This window comes from Salvelinus namaycush, chromosome 14 (genome assembly GCF_016432855.1).
Source record: "Salvelinus namaycush isolate Seneca chromosome 14, SaNama_1.0, whole genome shotgun sequence".
NCBI classification, from domain to species: domain Eukaryota; kingdom Metazoa; phylum Chordata; class Actinopteri; order Salmoniformes; family Salmonidae; genus Salvelinus; species Salvelinus namaycush.
In genome coordinates this window covers 3,984,258-4,009,390 of record NC_052320.1, presented here as the reverse complement: position 1 = coordinate 4,009,390, position 25,133 = coordinate 3,984,258, and the positions used below count along the sequence as shown (strand labels likewise).

Here is a 25,133-nt window from a genome sequence, read left to right as displayed (position 1 = left end):
TAGGTGAACAGTAGAGAGAGGGGGGGGGGTTGTTCTTTACAGCTAGGTGAACAGTAGAGAGAGGGGGGGGCTGTTCTTTACAGCTAGGTGAACAGCAGAGAGAGGGGGGCTGTTCTTTACAGCTAGGTGAACAGTAGAGAGAGGGGGGGGGCTTTTCTTTACAGCTAGGTGAACAGTGGAGAGAAAGGGGGCTGTTCTTTACAGCTAGGTGAACAGTGGAGAGAGGGGGGGGGGGGGCTGTTCTTTACAGCTAGGTGAACAGGGGAGAGAGGGGGGGCTGTTCTTTACAACTAGGTGAACAGCAGAGAGAGGGGGCTGTTCTTTACAGCTAGGTGAACAGCAGAGAGAGAGGGGCTGTTCTTTACAGCTAGGTGAACAGTGGAGAGAGAGGGGGCTGTTCTTTACAGCTAGGTGAACAGTGGAGAGAGAGGGGGCTGTTCTGTACAGCTAGGTGAACAGAAGAGAGGGGGGGCTGTTATTTACAGCTAGGTGAACAGCAGAGAGAGGGGGGGCTGTTCTTTACAGCTAGGTGAACAGTAGAGAGAGGGGGGGGGGGGGGGGCTGTTCTTTACAGCTAGGTGAACAGTGGAGAGAGGGGGGGGGGGCTGTTCTTTACAGCTAGGTGAACAGTGGAGAGAAAGGGGGCTGTTCTTTACAGCTAGGTGAACAGAAGAGAGGGGGGGCTGTTATTTACAGCTAGGTGAACAGCAGAGAGAGGGGCGGCTGTTCTTTACAGCTAGGTGAACAGTAGAGAGAGGGGGGTGGGGCTGTTCTTTACAGCTAGGTGAACAGTGGAGAGAAAGGGGGCTGTTCTTTACAGCTAGGTGAACAGAAGAGAAAGGGGGATGTTCTTTACAGCTAGGTGAACAGTAGAGAGAGAGGGGGCTGTTCTTTACAGCTAGGTGAACAGTAGAGAGAGAGGGGGCTGTTCTTTACAGCTAGGTGAACAGAAGAGAGAGAGGGGGCTGTTCTTTACAGCTAGGTGAACAGAAGAGAAAGGGGGCTGTTCTTTACAGCTAGGTGAACAGTAGAGAGAGAGGGGGCTGTTCTTTACAGCTAGGTGAACAGTAGAGAGAGAGGGGGCTGTTCTTTACAGCTAGGTGAACAGTAGAGAGAGAGGGGGCTGTTCTTTACAGCTAGGTGAACAGTAGAGAGAGAGGGGGCTGTTCTTTACAGCTAGGTGAACAGTAGAGAGAGAGGGGGCTGTTCTTTACAGCTAGGTGAACAGTAGAGAGAGAGGGGGCTGTTCTTTACAGCTAGGTGAACAGAAGAGAAAGGGGGCTGTTCTTTACAGCTAGGTGAACAGAAGAGAGAAAGGGGGCTGTTCTTTACAGCTAGGTGAACAGTAGAGAGAGGGGGGCTGTTCTTTACAGCTAGGTGAACAGTAGAGAGAGAGGGGGCTGTTCTTTACAGCTAGGTGAACAGAGGAGAGAGAGGGGGCTGTTCTTTACAGCTAGGTGAACAGAAGAGAAAGGGGGCTGTTCTTTACAGCTAGGTGAACAGTAGAGAGAGAGGGGGCTGTTCTTTACAGCTAGGTGAACAGTAGAGAGAGAGGGGGCTGTTCTTTACAGCTAGGTGAACAGTAGAGAGAGAGGGGGCTGTTCTTTACAGCTAGGTGAACAGTAGAGAGAGAGGGGGCTGTTCTTTACAGCTAGGTGAACAGTAGAGAGAGAGGGGGCTGTTCTTTACAGCTAGGTGAACAGTAGAGAGAGAGGGGGCTGTTCTTTACAGCTAGGTGAAAAGTAGAGAGAGAGGGGGCTGTTCTTTACAGCTAGGTGAACAGAAGAGAAAGGGGGCTGTTCTTTACAGCTAGGTGAACAGAAGAGAGAAAGGGGGCTGTTCTTTACAGCTAGGTGAACAGTAGAGAGAGGGGGGCTGTTCTTAACAGCTAGGTGAACAGTAGAGAGAGGGGGAGGGGGCTGTTCTTTACAGCTAGGTGAACAGTAGAGAGAGGGGGGGCTGTTCTTTACAGCTAGGTGAACAGTAGAGAGAGGGGGGGCTGTTCTTTACAGCTAGGTGAACAGAAGAGAGAGGGGGCTGTTCTTTACAGCTAGGTGAACAGAAGAGAGAGGGGGCTGTTCTTTACAGCTAGGTGAACAGAAGAGAAAGGGGGCTGTTCTTTACAGCTAGGTGAACAGTAGAGAGGGGGGCTGTTCTTTACAGCTAGGTGAACAGTAGAGAAGGGGGGGGGCTGTTCTTTACAGCTAGGTGAACAGTAGAGAGGGGGCTGTTCTTTACAGCTAGGTGAACAGTAGAGAGGGGGGCTGTTCTTTACAGCTAGGTGAACAGTAGAGAGAGGGGGGGCTGTTCTTTACAGCTAGGTGAACAGAAGAGAGAGGGGGCTGTTCTTTACAGCTAGGTGAACAGAAGAGAGAGGGGGCTGTTCTTTACAGCTAGGTGAACAGAAGAGAAAGGGGGCTGTTCTTTACAGCTAGGTGAACAGTAGAGAGGGGGGCTGTTCTTTACAGCTAGGTGAACAGTAGTGAGGGGGGGGGGGCTGTTCTTTACAGCTAGGTGAACAGTAGAGAGGGGGGCTGTTCTTTACAGCTAGGTGAACAGTAGAGAGGGGGGCTGTTCTTTACAGCTAGGTGAACAGTAGAGAGAGGGGGCTGTTCTTTACAGCTAGGTGAACAGTAGAGAGGGGGGGGTGTTCTTTACAGCTAGGTGAACAGTGGAGAGAAAGGGGGCTGTTCTTTACAGCTAGGTGAACAGTGGAGAGAAAGGGGGCTGTTCTTTACAGCTAGGTGAACAGTAGAGAGAGGGGGCTGTTCTTTACAGCTAGGTGAACAGTAGAGAGGGGGGCTGTTCTTTACAGCTAGGTGAACAGTGGAGAGAAAGGGGGCTGTTCTTTACAGCTAGGTGAACAGTGGAGAGAAAGGGGGCTGTTCTTTACAGCTAGGTGAACAGTGGAGAGGGGGGGGGGGGGGGGCTGTTCTTTACAGCTAGGTGAACAGTGGAGAGAGGGGGGGGGGGGCTGTTCTTTACAGCTAGGTGAACAGTGGAGAGAGGGGGGGGGGGCTGTTCTTTACAGCTAGGTGAACAGGAAACCTTCGTCTTCAGGCTAAACCTTCATCTCCTAACATGTAGGTTTACATGGTTTCTAGGTCTCACAACAAATTGTAAATAACATAAAGATAGAAGGCGATCCATTTTACTTGGTGGGTACAATAGCTCACCTTTAAGAGTTAAGGTACGATGCTGTAGAAGAATCATTTACTACTGAGTGTGTGTCCCAAATGGCACCCTATTCCCTATATAGTGCGCTACTTTTGGTCAGAGTCCTATGGACCCCTATTCCCTATATATAGTGCACTACTTTTGACCAGAGTCCATAGGGTTCCATTTAGGATGCAGCCCAGGTCAGATTTCCACTAAGAGGGTCTGTAGAGATTGTTTCATGTGATAAAAGTGAGAGAAGAAAGTGATGGTGGTGAAGTGGAAAATGCCTTGTGCTCGTCTGAATCCTCTTCTACTCTATGGGATATAATCCTCTTTTATGGAATGAAGAAAAGACTTTAAGAGCTTCCTGAGATAACACAGCTCCTTCCATCACCCAAAATAAACCTAGCGTGCACAAAAACACTATGATCAGTGTGACCGTCGTATTGCAGTGTCTGGGACACCTTGACTTTAACACAGTTACACCACAACACACCGTACCTCTTAACCACATTACCTGGAGAAGAAGAGATCCTAATTATTATGGATGGAGAGATGCTGTTCTGTAATGGAGGAATGAAGTGGAGGGGGTTATGTTACACTGAAACCTCCCCCGGCAGTGTTCTCTCTCTCTCTCTCTCTCTCTCTCTCTTCGTCTCTCTCTCTCTCTCTTCGTCTCTCTCTCTCTCTCTTTTGTAGGTTACACTGAAACCTCCCCCGCTCTCTCTCTCTCTCTCTCTCTCTCTCTCTCTCTCTCTCTCTCTCTCTCTCTCTCTCTCTCTCTCTCTCTCTGTCTCTGTCTCTGTCTCTCTGTCTCTCTCTCTCTCTCTCTCTCTCTCTCTCTCTCTCTCTGTCTTAAGGGGTTTTGTTGAGTTGTGTTTGATAGATAGGGTGTCTTGTGCTTCAGTCAGTCAGATCAATCATAGTTCGGACTCTGGCGAATTAATATTCTGATAACCCGTCTTGGTCGGTGTCCCGGTACCATATCCAGCTGTATTGGTCATCTCCTGGGCTCCGCCTGGCCCCAGGTAGGGGCGGTGAGAGGGCATGGGCGAGGGGCTGGGGCTGGGGGTGCCTTTACTGAGGATGAAGCGGGACTCGTTCTCCTCCTCTAGGCCAGAGAGGTCCTTGGTCATGCCTTTACGGTAGGAGACGGACAGCTTGTTGGAGCCGTCAGAGACCAGGTTGAAGTGGCGGGCGATGAAGACGCAGGGGAGAGGAAGCATGGCAGCGATGATGAGGGAGTAGGCCACTCCCAGAGCCCACGGAGGGTAGGAGAGGAACTTCTCCGACGCCTAGTGAGGGGGGGGGGGGGGGGGGGGGGGGGGGGACAAGAGGATGGAGAGAGGAGAGAGTGAGTGAATGTATTAAATAATGAAACATACATGTACTATCTAAACAATCATTGAACTTGCAGGAACGTCTTAGAACAGAACATTTAAAAGGGCAAATGCACATCTGAAATACAAAGCAGATAGAAGGAGTAAGAAAGAGGATGGAAAAGAGAACGAGACAGAGAAGCTACCACGAGAGAGATGATTCACTGACCAGTTCCTCCACCCAGGCATTGTACCCTGCAGGACTGATGGCCATCTCTATCACAGTGGCAATGATGAGCACGATGAGACAGGCAGGAGACACGTACTTCCACATATAGAAATAGAAAGAGTAGGGTCTGAAACCCAACATGTCCTCTAGATCCTGCATGAACCTGAGAGAGAGAAAGAGAGAGGGAGGGGGGGAGAGAGGGAGAGAGAGAGAGGGAGGGAGGGAAATAGAGAGGGAGAGAGAGAGAGGGGGAGAGAGAGAGAGGGAGGGAGGGAGAAAGAGGGAGAGAGGGAGAGAGAGAGAGAGAGAGAGAGAGAGAGAGAGAGAGAGAGAGGGAGAAAGAGAGGGAGAGAGAGAGAGAGAGAGAGAGAGAGAGAGGGAGAGGGAGAGGGAGAGGGAGAGGGAGAGGGAGGGAGCGAGGGAGCGAGTGAGGGAGGGAGGGAGGGAGGGAGGGAGAAAGAGAGGGAGAAAGATAGGGAGAAAGAGAGGGAGAAAGAGAGGGAGAAAGAGAGAGAGAGGGAGGGAGAGAGAGAGAGAGAGAGAAGGAGAGAGAGTCAGAGGGAGGGAGAGAGAGAGAGAGAGAGGGAGGGAGGGAGAAAGAGGGAGGGAGGGAGGGAGGGAGGGAGGGAGGGAGGGAGGGAGGGAGGGAGGGAGGGAGGGAGGGAGGGAGGGAGGGAGGGAGAAAGAGAGGGAGAAAGAGAGGGAGAAAGAGAGAGGGAGGGAGAGAGAGAGAGAGAGAAGGAGAGAGTCAGAGGGAGGGAGAGAGAGAGAGGGGGGGGGGGGGGAGGGAGATTAAGGGTGGGGAAGAACAAAAACAAGTTTGAACACATTCATCATGATACAAATCTACAAATCCATTTGTTCATGGCTATAAAGTAATATGTAAGTGCAGTGTCATGTTATGTATCCAGTACCTCTTGGTGCCGTAGATCCAGGCCACAGATATATTCTCCAGTATAACCACCACAGTGAGAGGCAGGCCAGCTGAGTAGTCATCAAACATGGTCACAAAGTAGTTCCCGGAGCGCTGGACGAACAGCAGGCCGCAGAAGAACGCCACAATGCAACAACCAACTGAGAAGAGGAGGAGGAATAGGAGGAGGAGGAGGAAGAGAGGAGGAGGAAGAGGAGGAGGAGGAAGAGGAGGAAGAGAGAAGGAGGAGGAGGAAGAGGAGGAGAAAGGAGGAAGAGGAGGAAGAGAGAAGGAGGAGGAGGAAGAGGAGGAGGAAGGAGGAAGAGGAGGAAGAGAGAAGGAGGAGGAGGAATAGGAGGAATAAGGAGGAAGAGGAGGAGGAGGAAGAGAGAAGGAGGAGGGGGAAGAGGAAGAGTAAGGAGGAAGAGGAGGAAGAGAGAAGGAGGAGAAATAGGAGGAAGAGGGAAGGAGGAGGAAGAGGAGGATACATGAATAATCATACATACAGACCACAAAAGAAGGCTACGACCCAACAGCCCACTGAGAGACGAAGGTCCACGCTCCATCAGATCCAGTATCACTATTCACACTGCCCTAACACATCTGGACAAGAGGGACACCTATGTGAGAATGCTGTTCGTTGTCTACAGTTCAGCATTCAACATTATTGTTCCCTCCAAGGTCATCACCAAGCTCAGAGTTCTGGGTCTGGACACTACCCTCTGCAACTGGATCCTCTACACTGACTCTTAACACAGGAGCCCCCCCAGGGGTGTGTCCTCAGTCCTCTGCTGTACTCCCTTAGAGCCCCCCAGGGGTGTGTCCTCAGTCCTCTGCAGTAGAGAGAGTCAGTTCCTCAGCGTCCACATCACCGAGGACTGCAGTAGAGAGAGTCAGTTCCTCAGCGTCCACATCACCGAGGACTGCAGTGAAGAGAGTCAGCAGTTTTAAGTTCCTCTGCGTCCACATCACCGAGGACTTAACATGGACCAACACCTCCACCACTCTGGTCAAGAGGGCACAACAGCGTCTCTACTTCCTATGGTGGCTGAAGAAATTCAGCATGCCATCCTCTCCAAATACTCCCGCTGCACTATCAAGAGCGTCCGGACCGGTTGCAACACAGCCTGGTACAGGAATTGCTCCGTCCACGACCCGAAAGGCCCTCCATCACTGGGACGGGAATTGCTCCGTCCACGACCCGAAAGGCCCTCCATCACTGGGACGGGAATTGCTCCGTCCACGACCCGAAAGGCCCTCCATCACTGGGACGTGCTTCCACCCATCCAGAGACCACAGGATGTTGGTGGCATTTTAATTGGGGAGGATGGCTGGACCCCCCCCCCCCCCGTCTCTACAAGCCATCAGAGTGCTGAACATTTTAATTGGGGAGGATGGCTGGACCCCCCCCCCCCCCGTCTCTACAAGCCATCAGAGTGCTGAACATTTTAATTGGGGAGGATGGCTGGACCCCCCCCCCCCCGTCTCTACAAGCCATCAGAGTGCTGAACATTTTAATTGGGGAGGATGGCTGGACCCCCCCCCCCCCGTCTCTACAAGCCATCAGAGTGCTGAACATTTTAATTGGGGAGGATGGCTGGACCCCCCCCCCCCCGTCTCTACAAGCCATCAGAGTGCTGAACATTTTAATTGGGGAGGATGGCTGGCCCCCCCCCCCCGTCTCTACAAGCCATCAGAGTGCTGAACATTTGAACTGCACTGATTCTCCGCATCTTTTTTTTTTTATTTTTTTTTTAAAATAAATTTTCTCCCCTTTTCTCCCCAATTTTCGTGGTATCCAATCGCTAGTAATTACTATCTTGTCTCATCGCTACAACTACCGTACGGGCTCGGGAGAGACGAAGGTCGAAAGCCATGCGTCCTCCGAAGCACAACCCAACCAAGCCGCACTGCTTCTTAACACAGCGCGCCTCCAAACCGGAAGCCAGCCGCACCAATGTGTCGGAGGAAACACCGTGCACCCGCCCCCCTCGGTTAGCGCGCACTGCGCCCGGCCCGCCACAGGAGTCGCTGGAGCGTGATGAGACAAGGATATCCCTACCGGCCAAACCCTCCCTAACCCGGACGACGCTAGGCCAATTGTGCGTCGCCCCACGGACCTCCCGGTCGCGGCTGGCTGCGACAGAGCCTGGGCGCGAACCCAGAGTCTCTGGTGGCACAGCTAGCGCTGCGATGCAGTGCCCTAGACCACTGCGCATCCCGGGAGGCCCGATTCTCCGCATCTTAACACACATGCACTCATTCACGTACACCCCCACACCCACCCACACCCACACACACACACACACACACACACACACACACACACACACACACACACACACACACACACACACACACACACACAAACATTAATGCTACCCACACATCGCAACTGCTGCTACCAGTCTCTTATTATGATGGCTAAATACTGCACAATTTAAACACATTTCCCCCAATCTCCCTTTCCCTAAAACATGTGTAAATATTTTGTTCTATAAATTGTGCCTTCCTGTATTATACTGATGCTACAATGTTTATTATATTCTACTGAGACGTTTACTTTATGTTCCTGTTCTTATCTTTAATTATTTATTATTGTTGTTGCATTGTTCTATAAGGAACCTACAAGTAAGCATTTCATTGGACGGTGTATACCGTGTGTTTCCTGTACATATGACTAATAATTTATTTTACATTTTAAAGGTATTTATTTACCTATTTAACTAGGCAAGTCAGTTAAGAACAAATTCTTATTTACAATGAAGGCCTACCGGGGAACAGTGGGGTAACTGCCTTGTTCAGGGGCAGTACGACATATTTTTACCTTGTCAGCTCGGGGATTCCATCCAGCAACCTTTTTTTACTAGCCCAACGCTCTAACCACTAGGCTAAAACAAATGGAACTTGAATAGTTGAGAGGAAAGATATTAGACTGATTAGGCTGATTATGTGACTACGTCTCTAATGCTTAACCAATGCAAAGTAAGGCATTGCTTCTTTCAACAGCCATTGGCTGATGCCAACAGACCTTTGACTAATGACTGATAAATAATCAATCTATCGATACCAATCAAACAACCAACCAATCAATAGAAGCCTCACCACAGAGGAACTCCTTGCGTATCTTGGGGAAAGCGTCCAGTACAGGTGTGGTGATCCCTGTCATGGTGCCGATCATGGACCCCAGCCCCAGGTTAATCAGCATGAAGAAGAACATGACAGACCAGAAGGGAGAGGCAGGGAAGTGGGTCATGGCCTCAGTGAAGGCAATGAAGGCCAGGCCTGTACCCTGCACTGCCTGGAGAAAGAAAGAGAGAGAGAGAAAGAGAGAGAGAGACAGAGGTAGAGAGAGAGAGAGGGGTAGAGAGAGAGAGAGAGAGAGAGAGAGAGAGAGAGAGAGAGAGAGAGAGAGAGAGAGAGAGAGAGAGGTAGAGAGAGAGAGAGGTAGAGAGAGAGGTAGAGAGAGAGCGGTAGAGCGAAAGAGAGAGAGAGAGAGCGGTAGAGAGAGAGAGAGAGGTAGAGAGAAAGAGAGATAGAGAAAGAGAGAGAGAGGTAGAGAGAGAGGTAGAGAGAGAGAGGTAGAGAGAAAGAGAGAGAGATAGAGAGAGAGAGAGAGAGAGAGAGGTAGAGAGAGAGAGAGAGAGAGAGAGAAACCAACAGATTTGTTTTATGTAGGGTAGAGTGGGGTAAGTTGAGCCATATTTGACATTCAGCATCACTCCGTCAAGCGGTATTCTTTCTAACAGAGATATTCACATATATTTCAGGATGTTTTTTTATCCCTTGAAATAATCATGTAAACATGACAGTTTATTGTGCCAGTTTTGAAAACATAGCTTGTCCAAAAAAAGTGGTCTCCTGGCACAATTTACCCCGGGTATGGGGTAAGTTGAGCCGCGGTAAATTGAGCCTCGGGACAGTGTAAAATAAGCCTTGAAATATTACCACTACCTTTTAAAAATCATGTCAATCTTAATTTACCAAACACAATTCAACACAATCACAATACTTTTGGGTATTTTAGTCACTGTAAGCATATTTTAACACAGGCTTAACACCTAGTAAACACTGTGTACTTTTTAAAACACTTTTAACAGGCTATGCCCTGTTGTTACCATATTATCTGCATGATAATGCCTTGCATTTCGCCTGGGAAGAAAACGTTTCAATTGGCTCAACTTACCCCATGGCCATTTGCTCAACTTACCCCATGGCCATTTGCTCAACTTACCCCATGGCCATTTGCTCAACTTACCCCATGGCCATTTGCTCAACTTACCCCATGGCCATCGGCTCAACTTACCCCATGACCATTTGCTCAACTTACCCCATGGCCATCAGCTCAACTTACCCCATGGCCATCGGCTCAACTTATCCCCATGGCCAACGGCTCAACTTACCCCATGGCCATCGGCTCAACTTACCCCATGGCCATCGGCTCAACTTACCCCATGGCCATCGGCTCAACTTACCCCATGGCCATCAGCTCAACTTACCCCATGGCCATCGGCTCAACTTACCCCATGGCCATCGGCTCAACTTACCCCATGACCATCTGCTCAACTTACCCCCATGGCCATCGGCTCAACTTACCCCCATGGCCATCGGCTCAACTTATCCCATGGCCATCGGCTCAACTTACCCCATGGCTATCGGCTCAACTTGCGCCATGGCCAACGGCTCAACTTACCCCCATGGCCATCGGCTCAACTTACCCCCATGGCCATCGGCTCAACTTACCCCATGGCCATCTGCTCAACTTACCCCATGGCCATCGGCTCAACTTACCCCATGGCCATCTGCTCAACTTACCCCATGGCCAACGGCTCAACTTACCCCCATGGCCATCGGCTCAACTTACCCCATGGCCATCTGCTCAACTTACCCAATGGCCAACGGCTCAACGTACCCCATGACCATCGGCTCAACTTACCCCATGGCCAACGGCTCAACGTACCCGATGGCCAACATACCTTGTTGAGTTCGTCCTCCAGTATACAGGGGTCCAGACCCAACATACCTTGTTGAGTTCGTCCTCCAGTAAACAGGGGTCCAGACCCAACATACCTTGTTGAGTTCGTCCTCCAGTAAACAGGGGTCCAGTCCCAACATACCTTGTTGAGTTCGTCCTCCAGTAAACAGGGGTCCAGTCCCAACATACCTTGTTGAGTTCGTCCTCCAGTAAACAGGGGTCCAGTCCTAGCTGATCGAAGCTGTCCTCCCTGACCGTCTTGATCACTCCATACATCTCCTGATAGTCCACAGCTGACAGGTGAGAGAAGTTGACGTGGGGAGGGATCAGCTCAAGACTCAACACACCTGACTTAAGGTAACCTAGGATCTTCTCTGCATTCCTGTAGACAGGAGGAGAGAGGAGAGGAGGGTACGGTTAGTACCGAAAGAAGAACCTCATCTATTCTACAATGACAATATGCGATTGGTTCTGCTATTTGAGTTTGATTAAATTATTTGAGTTTGGTTGAGTTCTCTGTTGACAAGAGTGAGATTGGAATTCAAACAAACACAGATTAACGATCTGTGCACTTTACTTTGAAGTGGTTTTATGCCTGAGCCAACATCTGCAGTGTTTACAGAGATCACCATCTCAGCCAACGTCTGGTGGATTATTTCTCAAAGTTTATTGCTGTGCCCAGGTCATTAGTCCTGCGTTGGATTGAATCCTGGCCTTTAAGCTTTTTACAATTACTGTGCTCTGCAAAACAGACATAAACTGGCCCATAATGGATTCAAACGTAAAGATAAGATGAACGACTGAGTGGACAGCAGATTTACTCCAACGACACATAATAATAAATCAGGATTATACAGCAGATATACTCCAACGACACATAATAATAAATCAGGATTATACAGCAGATTTACTCCAACGACACATAATAATAAATCAGGATTATACAGCAGATTTAATCCAACGACACATAATAATAAATCAGGATTATACAGCAGATTTACTCCAACGACACATAATAATAAATCAGGATTATACAGCAGATTTACTCCAACGACACATAATAATAAATCAGGATTATACAGCAGATTTACTCCAACGACACATAATAATAAATCAGGATTATACAGCAGATTTACTCCAACGACACATAATAATAAATCAGGATTATACAGCAGATTTACTCCAACGACACATAATAATAAATCAGGATTTTACAGCAGATTTACTCCAACGACACATAATAATAAATCAGGATTATACAGCAGATTTACTCCAACGACACATAATAATAAATCAGGATTATATAGCAGATTTACTCCAACGACACATAATAATAAATCAGGATTATATAGCAGATTTAATCCAACGACACATAATAATAAATCAGGATTATACAGCAGATTTAATCCAACGACACATAATAATAAATCAGGATTATACAGCAGATTTAATCCAACGACACATAATAATAAATCAGGATTATATAGCAGATTTACTCCAACGACACATAATAATAAATCAGGATTATACAGCAGATTTAATCCAACGACACATAATAATAAATCAGGATTATACAGCAGATTTACTCCAACGACACATAATAATAAATCAGGATTATATAGCAGATTTACTCCAACGACACATAATAATAAATCAGGATTATACAGCAGATTTACTCCAACAACACATAATAATAAATCAGGATTATATAGCAGATTTACTCCAGCACAAATAGATCTGGGATCAGTAGACAACACAAACAGATCTGGGATCAGTAGACAACACAAATAGATCTGGGATCAGAAGACAGCACAAACAGATCTGAGATCAGAAGACAGCACAAACAGATCTGGGACCAGAAGACAGCACAAACAGATCTCGGATCAGAAGACAGCACAAACAGATCTGGGACCAGAAGACAGCACAAATATATCTGGGACCAGAAGACAGCACAAATATATCTGGGACCAGAAGACAACACAAACAGATCTGGGATCAGAAGACAACACAAAAAGATCTTGCACCAGGCTAGATATACTCACTCCACAACACATTTCTCGTTCATGATGTTGGCCTTGAACCCCAGCACGGCGAACACCACCAGCGTAGCCAGGATGGAGGTGATGAAGTTGATGATAGAGACCAGCGCTGCGTCAAAGTGACAGTTGTTGTCCCGCTTGTTGTAGCTGGAGAAGGCTATGACCCCTCCGAACCCAAGGCCCAGAGCGAAGAACACCTGGGTGGCTGCCTCCCTCCAAACCTGGGGCTCCAGCATCTTCTCCAACTGGGGTTAAGAGGTCAAAAATAAAGTAGGTTTTATTGTCACGTACACCAGAAATGTGCAGTTTTACAGGGTTAGCCATAGTAGTACAGCACCCCTGGAGCAAATTAGGGTTAAGTGACTTGCTCTGATTTTTGATGTTGTTGGCGCAGGTATTCAAACCAGCAACCTTTCAGTTACTGATCCAACGCTCTAACCAATAGGCTACCTGCCGCCCATTTGAGGTTAGAGGTCAGGGGGTAGATGGGGCAAAGGTCAACAACTTAATGCTCCACACACAATCATGCTCTAATAGACATTTCTGGCAAATGTCTACCTTCAGAGGAAAAATACATTATTACACATGAGTACCTCAGTCAGCCTTTAGAGGGCGACAACAACCACGAGTTAATATTTTCAATCGAAGTGAATACTAATGACATAGAGTAAATGAAGGATACGGTACAGTACAGAGGCTCTGAATCCATTAATTAATGGTAGTTGAGTGTCCTTCATGTAAAGCATAACCCTAATCCACATTATAAATCAAGGATGAGGATCAAAATACCGCAGGACAAACACTCCCTACATAGAATCCAGTCCAGACAGACAAACAGACACTGCCATATCAGGAAACATGTGTCTCCTCTCAGTATGTGGGCTCTGTAACAATGTTCTCTTCTGTCTCCAGGCTGAGTCTGTGATTACATAACCGCGTGTTTGAGACTGAGGTTAACGTGTCAGACTGAGGTTAACGTCTTAGACTGAGGTTAGCGTGTCAGACTGAGGTTAACGTGTTAGACTGAGGTTAGCGTGTCAGACTGAGGTTAACGTGTCAGACTGAGGTTAGCGTGTCAGACTGAGGTTAGCGTGTCAGACTGAGGTTAGCGTGTCAGACTGAGGTTAACGTGTCAGACTGAGGTTAACATGTCAGACTGAGGTTAGCGTGTCAGACTGAGGTTAACGTGTTAGACTGAGGTTAGCGTGTCAGACTGAGGTTAGCGTGTCAGACTGAGGTTAACGTGTCAGACTGAGGTTAGCGTGTCAGACTGATGTTATCGTGTCAGACTGAGGTTAGCGTGTCAGACTGAGGTTAGCGTGTCAGACTGAGGTTAACGTGTCAGACTGAGGTTAGCGTGTCAGACTGAGGTTAGCGTGTCAGACTGAGGTTAGCGTGTCAGACTGAGGTTAGCGTGTCAGACTGAGGTTAGCGTGTCAGACTGAGGTTAGCGTGTCAGACTGAGGTTAACGTGTCAGACTGAGGTTAACGTGTCAGACTGATGTTATCGTGTCAGACTGAGGTTAGCGTGTCAGACTGAGGTTAACGTGTCAGACTGAGGTTAACGTGTCAGACTGAGGTTAGCGTGTCAGACTGAGGTTAGCGTGTCAGACTGAGGTTAACGTGTCAGACTGAGGTTAGCGTGTCAGACTGAGGTTAACGTGTCAGACTGAGGTTAACGTGTCAGACTGAGGTTAACGTGTCAGACTGTGTGTGTGTGTGTCAGACTGTGTGTGTGTGTGTGTGTGTGTGTGTGTGTGTGTGTGTGTGTACCTTTGGAGTGTGTGTGTGTGTGTGTGTACCTTTGGAGTGTGTGTGTACCTTTGGAGTGTGTGTGTGTGTGTGTGTGTACCTTTGGGGTGAACATGTGAGCGATGCCGTCAACAGATCCTTTGAGCATCAGGCCTCTGACGAGGAAACAGATCAACACCACGTAGGGGAAGAGAGAGCTGAAGTACATCACCTGAGGGGAGAGAACACACACACGTACACACACACACACACACACACATGCGCAAATGCACACACACATGTGCAAGCAGGCGCGCACACACACACACACACACACACACACACACACACACACACACACACACACACACACACACACACACACACACACACACACACACACACACACACACACACACACAAACTGTTATCATGAAGTATATGACCTGAGGGGGGGGCGACAGACAGAGGACGATACACACGTCACACTGTTACCATGGACACTACCACACTTCTGTGAATGTCTTTGGCCTTGCTACCCTAATGGGATTATGACAGAGTCCCATGTTTTAAAGTTTGCTTTCAAAATGGCACCCTATCTCCAATATAGTGCACTTCTTTCGACCAGGGCCACTGGAAACAGGTAGTGCACTTCTTTCGACCAATGCCACTGGAAACAGGTAGTGCACTTCTTTTGACCAGGGCCACTGGAAACAGGTAGTGCACTTCTTTTGACCAGGGCCACTGGAAACAGGTAGTGCACTTCTTTTGACCAGGGCCACTGGAAACAGGTAGTGCACTTCTTTTGACCAGGGCCACTGGAAACAGGTAGTGCACTTCTTTCGACCAGGGCCACTGGAAACAGGTAGTGCACTTCTTTTGACCAGGGCCACTGGAAACAGGTAGTGCACTTCTTTCGACCAATGCCACTGGAAACAGGTAGTGCACTTCTTTTGACCAGGGCCACTGGAAACAGGTAGTGCACTTCTTTTGACCAGGGCCACTGGAAACAGGTAGTGCACTTCTTTTGACCAGGGCCACTGGAAACAGGTAGTGCACTTCTTTTGACCAGGGCCACTGGAAACAGGTAGTGCACTTCTTTCGACCAGGGCCACTGGAAACAGGTAGTGCACTTCTTTTGACCAGGGCCACTGGAAACAGGTAGTGCACTTCTTTTGACCAGGGCCACTGGAAACAGGTAGTGCACTATATAGAGAATAAGGTGCCATTAGGAACTCAGACAGAGTGTGTCAGATCTTGGCAATGTCTCTTATGTATTTCCCTATTCCACAATGTCTCTTATGTATTTCCCTATTCCACAATGTCTCTTATGCATTTCCCTATTCCACAATGTCTCTTATGTATTTCCCTATTCCACACAGTCTCTTATGTATTTCCATATTCCACAATGTCTCTTATGTATTTCCCTATTCCACACAGTCTCTTATGTATTTCCCTATTCCACAATGTCTCTTATGTATTTCCCTATTCCACAATGTCTCTTATGTATTTCCCTATTCCACACAGTCTCTTATGTATTTCCCTATTCCACAATGTCTCTTATGTATTTCCCTATTCCACAATGTCTGTTATGTATTTCCCTATTCCACAATGTGGCTTGGATGTTGTGTTGTGATCATGACTCATTGTATGGACTGTGATGAAAGCACATTGTTATTCCTGAATCCCAAATGGAACCCTATGTCCTACATAGTGCACTATATATGGAATAGGGCTCTGGTCTAAAATAGTGCACTATATAGGGAATAGGGCTCTGGTCTAAAATAGTGCACTATATAGGGAATAGGGCTCTGGTCTATAGTAGTGCACTATATATGGAATAGGGCTCTGGTCTAAAATAGGGCACTATATAGGGAATAGGGCTCTGGTCTAAAATAGGGCACTATATAGGGAATAGGGCTCTGGTCTAAAATAGGGCACTATATAGGGAATAGGGCTCTGGTCTATAGTAGTGCACTATATATGGAATAGGGCTCTGGTCTATAGTAGAGCACTATATATGGAATAGGGCTCTGGTCTATAGTAGTGCACTATATATGGAATAGGGCTCTGGTCTATAGTAGTGCACTATTATGGAATAGGGCTCTGGTCTAAAATAGGGCACTATATAGGGAATAGGGCTCTGGTCTATAGTAGTGCACTATATATGGAATAGGGCTCTGGTCTAAAATAGGGCACTATATAGGGAATAGGGCTCTGGTCTATAGTAGTGCACTATATATGGAATAGGGCTCTGGTCTAAAATAGGGCACTATATATGGAATAGGGCTCTGGTCTAAAATAGTGCACTATATATGGAATAGGGCTCTGGTCTAAAATAGTGCACTATATAGGGAATAGGGCTCTGGTCTAAAATAGGGCACTATATATGGAATAGGGCTCTGGTCTAAAGTAGTGCACTATATATGGAATAGGGCTCTGGTCTAAAATAGGGCACTATATATGGAATAGGGCTCTGGTCTAAAATAGTGCACTATATAGGGAATAGGGCTCTGGTCTAAAATAGGGCACTATATAGGGAATAGGGCTCTGGTCTAAAATAGTGCACTATATATGGAATAAGGCTCTGGTCTAAAATAGGGCACTATATATGGAATAGGGCTCTGGTCTAAAATAGGGCACTATATATGGAATAAGGCTCTGGTCTAAAATAGGGCACTATATATGGAATAAGGCTCTGGTCTAAAATAGGGCACTATATATGGAATAGGGCTCTGGTCTAAAATAGGACACTATATATGGAATAAGGCTCTGGTCTAAAATAGGGCACTATATATGGAATAAGGCTCTGGTCTAAAATAGGGCACTATATATGGAATAAGGCTCTGGTCTAAAATAGGGCACTATATATGGAATAGGGCTCTGGTCTAAAATAGGGCACTATATAGGGAATAGGGCTCTGGTCTAAAGTAGTGCACTATATATGGAATAGGGCTCTGGTCTAAAATAGGGCACTATATATGGAATAGGGCTCTGGTCTAAAATAGTGCACTATATAGGGAATAGGGCTCTGGTCTAAAATAGGGCACTATATATGGAATAGGGCTCTGGTCTAAAATAGTGCACTATATAGGGAATAGGGCTCTGGTCTAAAATAGGGCACTATATATGGAATAGGGCTCTGGTCTAAAGTAGTGCACTATATATGGAATAGGGCTCTGGTCTAAAATAGGGCACTATATATGGAATAGGGCTCTGGTCTAAAATAGTGCACTATATAGGGAATAGGGCTCTGGTCTAAAATAGGGCACTATATAGGGAATAGGGCTCTGGTCTAAAATAGTGCACTATATATGGAATAAGGCTCTGGTCTAAAATAGGGCACTATATATGGAATAAGGCTCTGGTCTAAAATAGGGCACTATATATGGAATAAGGCTCTGGTCTAAAATAGGGCACTATATATGGAATAGGGCTCTGGTCTAAAATAGGGCACTATATATGGAATAGGGCTCTGGTCTAAAATAGGGCACTATATATGGAATAAGGCTCTGGTCTAAAATAGGGCACTATATATGGAATAAGGCTCTGGTCTAAAATAGGGCACTATATATGGAATAGGGCTCTGGTCTAAAATAGGACACTATATATGGAATAAGGCTCTGGTCTAAAATAGGGCACTATATATGGAATAGGGCTCTGGTCTAAAATAGGGCACTATATATGGAATAGGGCTCTGGTCTAAAATAGGGCACTATATATGGAATAAGGCTCTGGTCTAAAATAGGGCACTATATATGGAATAAGGCTCTGGTCTAAAATAGGGCACTATATATGGAATAGGGCTCTGGTCTAAAATAGGGCACTATATAGGGAATAGGGCTCTGGTCTAAAGTAGTGCACTATATATGGAATAGGGCTCTGGTCTAAAGTAGTGCACTATATATGGAATAGGGCTCTGGTCTAAAATAGGGCACTATATAGGGAATAGGGCTCTGGTCTAAAGTAGTGCACTATATATGGAATAGGGCTCTGGTCTAAAATAGGGCACTATATATGGAATAGGGCTCTGGTCTAAAATAGGGCACTATATATGGAATAGGGCTCTGGTCTAAAATAGGGCACTATATAGGGAATAGGGCTCTGGTCTAAAGTAGTGCACTATATAGGGAATAGGGCTCTGGTCTAAAGTAGTGCACTATATATGGAATAAGGCTCTGGTCTAAAATAGGGCACTATATATGGAATAAGGCTCTGGTCTAAAATAGGGCACTATATATGGAATAGGGCTCTGGTCTAAAATAGGGCACTATATATGGAATAGGGCTCTGGTCTAAAATAGGGCACTATATATGGAATAGGGCTCTGGTCTAAAATAGGGCACTATATATGGAATAGGGCTCTGGTCTAAAATAGGGCACTATATAGGGAATAGGGCTCTGGTCTATAGTAGAGCACTATATATGGAATAAGGCTCTGGTCTAAAATAGGGCACTATATATGGAATAGGGCTCTGGTCTAAAATAGGGCACTATATAGGGAATAGGGCTCTGGTCTAAAGTAGTGCACTATATATGGAATAGGGCTCTGGTCTAAAGTAGTGCACTATATATGGAATAGGGCTCTGGTCTAAAATAGGGCACTATATATGGAATAAGGCTCTGGTCTAAAATAGGGCACTATATATGGAATAGGGCTCTGGTCTAAAATAGGGCACTATATATGGAATAGGGCTCTGGTCTAAAATAGGGCACTATATAGGGAATAGGGCTCTGGTCTAAAATAGGGCACTATATATGGAATAGGGCTCTGGTCTAAAATAGGGCACTATATATGGAATAGGGCTCTGGTCTAAAATAGGGCACTATATATGGAATAGGGCTCTGGTCTAAAATAGGGCACTATATATGGAATAGGGCTCTGGTCTAAAATAGGGCACTATATATGGAATAGGGCTCTGGTCTAAAATAGGGCACTATATAGGGAATAGGGCTCTGGTCTAAAATAGGGCACTATATAGGGAATAGGGCTCTGGTCTAAAATAAGGCACTATATATGGAATAGGGCTCTGGTCTAAAATAGGGCACTATATATGGAATAGGGCTCTGGTCTAAAATAGGGCACTATATAGGGAATAGGGCTCTGGTCTAAAATAGGGCACTATATAGGGAATAGGGCTCTGGTCTAAAATAGGGCACTATATAGGGAATAGGGCTCTGGTCTATAGTAGTGCACTATATATGGAATAGGGCTCTGGTCTAAAATAGGGCACTATATATGGAATAGGGCTCTGGTCTAAAATAGGGCACTATATATGGAATAGGGCTCTGGTCTAAAATAGGGCACTATATAGGGAATAGGGCTCTGGTCTAAAATAGGGCACTATATAGGGAATAGGGCTCTGGTCTATAGTAGTGCACTATATATGGAATAGGGCTCTGGTCTAAAATAGGGCACTATATATGGAATAGGGCTCTGGTCTAAAATAGGGCACTATATAGGGAATAGGGCTCTGGTCTAAAATAGGGCACTATATAGGGAATAGGGCTCTGGTCTATAGTAGAGCACTATATATGGAATAGGGCTCTGGTCTAAAGTAGTGCACTATATAGGGAATAGGGCTCTGGTCTAAAGTAGTGCACTATATAGGGAATAGTGTGGCATTTGGGATGCAAACACAGAGTTGTGAGCCAGCTAACATACACTACATGACCAAAAGTATGTGGACACCTGCTCGTCGAACATCTCATTCCAAAATCATAAGCTTTAAAATGGAGTTGGTCCCCCCCCTTGCTGCTATTACAGCTTTTAAGGCTTTCCACTATCTGCCATCTATCTACCCACATTGCTGCAGGGACTTGCTTCTATTCAGCCACAAGAGCATTAGTGAGGTCGGGCACTGATGTTGAGCGATTACGCCTGGCTCACAGTTGGCGTCCCAAATCATCCAAAAGGTGTTCGATGGAGTTGAGGTCAGGGCTCTGTGCAGGCCAGTCAAGTTCTTCCACAACAATCTCAACAAACCATTTCCGTACGGACCTTGCTTTGTGCACGGGTGCATTGTCATGCTGAAACAGGAAAGGCCTTCTTCAAATTGTTGCCACAAAGTTGGAAGCACAGAATCGTCTAGAATGTCATTGTATGCTGTAGCGTTAAGATTTCCCATCACTGGAGCTAAGGGACCTAGCCCGAACCATGAAAAACAGCTCCAGACCATTATTCCTCCTCCACCAAACTTTACAGTTGGCACTATACATTGTGGCAGGTAGCGTTCTCCTGGCATCCGCCAAACCCAGATTCCTCTATTGGACTGCCAGATGGTGACGCGTGATTCATCACTCCAGAGAACGCGTTTCCACTGATCCAGAGTCCAATGGAGGCGAGCTTTTAAACCACTCCAGCTGACGCTTGGCATTACGCATGGTGATCTTAGGCTTGTGTGCGGCTGCTCGGCCATGTAAACCCATTTCATGAAGCTCCCGATTAACAGTTCTTGCGCTGATGTTGATTCCAGAGGCAGTTTGGAACTCTGTAGTGAGTGTTGCAACCGAGGACAGATGATTTTTATGTGACTATTTTTACGCACTACGCGCTTCAGCACTCGACAGTCCCTTTCTGTGAGCTTGTGTGGCCTACCACTTAGCTGCTGAGGCGTTGTTATTTCTAAAAGTTTCCACTTCACAATAACAGCACTTACAGTTGACCGGGGCCGCTCTAGCATGGCAGAAACCTGATGAACTGACTTGTTGGAAAGGGGGCATCCTATGACGGTGCCACGTTGAAAGTCACTTAGCTCCTCAGTAAGGCTATTCTACTGCCAATGTTTGTCTATGGAGATTGCATGGCTGTGTGCTCGATTCTATACGCCTGTCAGCAACGGGTGTGGCTGAAATAGCCCGAATCCACTAATTTGAAGGGGCGTCCACATACTTTTGTATATATAGTGTATTATATAACCACACTGAGCCTAGTGGCCTCTTAAGACTAACCTCTTAAGACTTGTCTAGTTAAATAAAGGTTAAATAAAAAATAAAGACTAACCTCATACATTCTGCGTGCTTCTTTCTCCATAACATAAGAAAATACACAAATAGTATTGAATCGTAATATGCTTAGCATTTTAGCCTTTCTCACCATAAGCTGTGTCATAGTTTAGCCCGTATAAAACTCTTCATGAAAATCACTAGACGTATACACATGACAGGACACAGATTCATACAGCGTGGTAGTTATTGAAAGTCTACAGGGGAATTATCTGTATTTGAAACAGTAGAAACTCCAGCACACGAGTATTCTCTAACACTCCATAAACAACTGAATAGATCTCTTGAGCCCTCAAAGAAGAAAGTTCAACAATACCAGTGTTTCTTTTTCAAGTAACCCCTCCCCCACAGAATCACGTTACAACAGCGCACAGTAGCTGTCGGAAGACAAGCCTGTACCTTTCCAGACCCATATATACCTTCAGATAGTATATTTAAGCAATAAGGCACGAGGAGGTGTGGTATATGGCCAATATACCACGGCTAAGAGATATTCTTATGCACGACGCATCGCGGAGTGCCTGGATACAGCCCTTAGCCGTGGTATATTGGCCATATATCACAACACCCGAGGTGCCTTATTGCTATTATAAACTGGTTACCAACGCAATTAGAGCAGTAAAAATAAACGTTTTGTCATACCGGTGGTATACGGTCTGATATACCACGGCTGTCAGCCCATTAGCATTCAGAGCTCAAACCACCCAGTTTATTATGTCTTATATACCACGGCTGTCAGCCCATTAGCATTCAGGGCTCAAACCACCCAGTTTATTATGTCTTATATACCACGGCTGTCTGCCCATTAGCATTCAGGGCTCAAACCACCCAGTTTATTATGTCTGATATACCACGGCTGTCAGCCCATTAGCATTCAGGGCTCAAACCACCCAGTTTATTATGTCTTATATACCACGGCTGTCAGCCCATTAGCATTCAGGGCTCAAACCACCCAGTTTATTATGTCTTATATACCACGGCTGTCTGCCCATTAGCATTCAGGGCTCAAACCACCCAGTTTATTATGTCTGATATACCACGGCTGTCAGCCCATTAGCATTCAGGGCTCAAACCACCCAGTTTATTATGTCTGATATACCACGGCTGTCTGCCCATTAGCATTCAGGGCTCAAACCACCCAGTTTATTATGTCTGATATACCACGGCTGTCAGCCCATTAGCATTCAGGGCTCAAACCACCCAGTTTATTATGTCTTATATACCACGGCTGTCAGCCCATTAGCATTCAGGGCTCAAACCACCCAGTTTATTATGTCTTATATACCACGGCTGTCAGCCCATTAGCATTCAGGGCTCAAACCACCCAGTTTATTATGTCTTATATACTACGGCTGTCTGCCCATTAGCATTCAGGGCTCAAACCACCCAGTTTATTATGTCTGATATACCACGGCTGTCAGCCCATTAGCATTCAGGGCTCAAACCACCCAGTTTATTATGTCTTATATACCACGGCTGTCAGCCCATTAGCATTCAGGGCTCAAACCACCCAGTTTATTATGTCTGATATACCACGGCTGTCAGCCCATTAGCATTCAGGGCTCAAACCACCCAGTTTATTATGTCTGATATACCACAGCTGTCAGCCCATTAGCATTCAGGGCTCAAACCACCCAGTTTATTATGTCTTATATACCACGGCTGTCTGCCCATTAGCATTCAGGGCTCAAACCACCCAGTTTATTATGTCTGATATACCACGGCTGTCAGCCCATTAGCATTCAGGGCTCAAAACACCCAGTTTATTATGTCTTATATACCACGGCTGTCAGCCCATTAGCATTCAGAGCTCAAACCACCCAGTTTATTATGTCTTATATACCACGGCTGTCATTCCATTAGCATTCAGGGCTCAAACCACCCAGTTTATTATGTCTTATATACCACGGCTGTCAGCCCATTAGCATTCAGAGCTCAAAACACCCAGTTTATTATGTCTGATATACCACGGCTGTCAGCCCATTAGCATTCAGGGCTCAAACCACCCAGTTTATTATGTCTTATATACCACGGCTGTCAGCCCATTAGCATTCAGGGCTCAAACCACCCAGTTTATTATGTCTTATATACCACGGCTGTCTGCCCATTAGCATTCAGGGCTCAAACCACCCAGTTTATAAGCACATATGTACTGTATGCACAGTTGAAGTCGGATGTTTACATACACCTTAGCCAAATACATTTAAACACAGTTTTTCACAATTCCTGACATTTAATCCTAGTAAAGATTCCCTGTCTTAGGATCACCACTTTATTTTAAGAATGTGAAATGTCAGAATAATAGTAGAGAATGATTTATTTAAGCTGTTATTTCTTTCATCACATTCCCAGTGGGTCAGAAGTTTACATACACTCAATTAGTATTTGGTAGCACTGCCTTTACATTTTTTTACTTGGGTCAAACGTTTCGGGTAGCATTCCACAAGCTTCCCACTTTAAGTTGGGTGAAATTTGGCCCATTCCTCCTGACAGAGCTGGTGTAACTGAGTCAGGTTTGTAGGCCTCCTTGCTCGCACACGCTTTTTCAGTTCTGCCCACACATTTTCTATAGGATTGAGGTCAGGGCTTTGTGATGGCCACTCCAATACCTTGACTTTGTTGTTCTTAAGCCATTTTGCCACCATTTTGGAGGTATGCTTGGGGTCATTGTCCATTTGGAAGACCCATTTGCGACCAAGCTTTAACTTCCTGACTGATGTCTTGAGATGTTGCTTCAATATATCCACATACTTTCCCCTCCTCATGATGCCATCTATTTTGTGATGTGCACCAGTCCCTCCTGCAACAAAACACCTCCACAACATGATGCTGCCACCCCCATGTTTCACGGTTGGGATGGTGTTCTTCGGCTTGCAAGCCTCCCCCTTTTTCCTCCAAACATAACAATGGTCATTATGGCCAAACAGTTCTATTTTGTTTCATCAGACCAGAGGACATTTCTCCAAACAGTACGATCTTTGTCCTCAAGTGCAGTTGCAAACCATAGTCTGGCTTTTTTATAGCGGTTTTGGAGCAGTGGCTTCTTCCTTGCTGAGCGGCCTTTCAGGTAATGTCGATATAGGACTCGTTTTACTGTCGATATAGATATTTTTGTACCTGTTTCCTCCAGCATCTTCACATGGTCCTTTGCTGTTGTTCTGGGATTGATTTGAACTTTTCGCACCAAAGTACGTTCATCTCTAGGAGACAGAAAGCGTCTCCTTCCTGAGCGGTATGACGGCTGCGTGGTCCCATGGTGTTTATACTTGCGTACTATTGTTTGTACAGATGAACATGGTACCTTCCGGCGTTTGTAAATTGCTCCCAAGGATGAACCAGACTTGTCTGGTCTTGGCTGATTTCTTTATATTTTCCCATGATGTAAAGCAAAGAGGCACTGAGTTTGAAGGTAGTCCTTGAAATACATCCACAGGTACACCTCCAATTGACTCAAATTATGTCAATTAGCCTATCAGAAGCTTCTAAAGCCATGACATAATTTTCTGGATATTTCCAAGCTGTTTAAAGGCACAGTCAACTTAGTGTATGTAAACTTCTGACCCACTGGAATTGTGATACAGGGAATTATAAGTGAAATAATCTGTCTGTAAACAATTATTGGAAAAATTCCTTGTGTCGTGCACAAAGTAGATGTCCTAACCGACTTGACAAAACTATAGTTTGTTAACAAGAAATTTGTGGAGTGGTTGAAAAAACGAGATTTAATGACTCCAACCTAAGTGTATGTAAACTTCCGACTGTAT

The 25,133-nt window shown here is 46.1% G+C and overlaps 1 protein-coding gene across 1 annotated transcript in view; it reads right to left on the bottom strand.

Annotated features, from left to right (window-relative positions):
* Positions 1–4,079: 4,079 nt before the first annotated feature.
* The window catches only part of LOC120059556 (sodium-dependent neutral amino acid transporter SLC6A17-like), a 33,631-nt gene continuing 12,577 nt past the window's right edge, over positions 4,080–25,133 (bottom strand). The window contains exons 5-11 of the mRNA XM_039008689.1: positions 14,487–14,597; positions 12,638–12,879; positions 10,785–10,977; positions 8,726–8,921; positions 5,622–5,781; positions 4,708–4,870; positions 4,080–4,454 (exon numbers count right to left, since the gene is read on the bottom strand). Of these exons, the coding sequence (XP_038864617.1) occupies positions 4,080–4,454; positions 4,708–4,870; positions 5,622–5,781; positions 8,726–8,921; positions 10,785–10,977; positions 12,638–12,879; positions 14,487–14,597 (1,440 nt within the window). The remainder of the gene's footprint in view (positions 4,455–4,707; positions 4,871–5,621; positions 5,782–8,725; positions 8,922–10,784; positions 10,978–12,637; positions 12,880–14,486; positions 14,598–25,133) is intronic.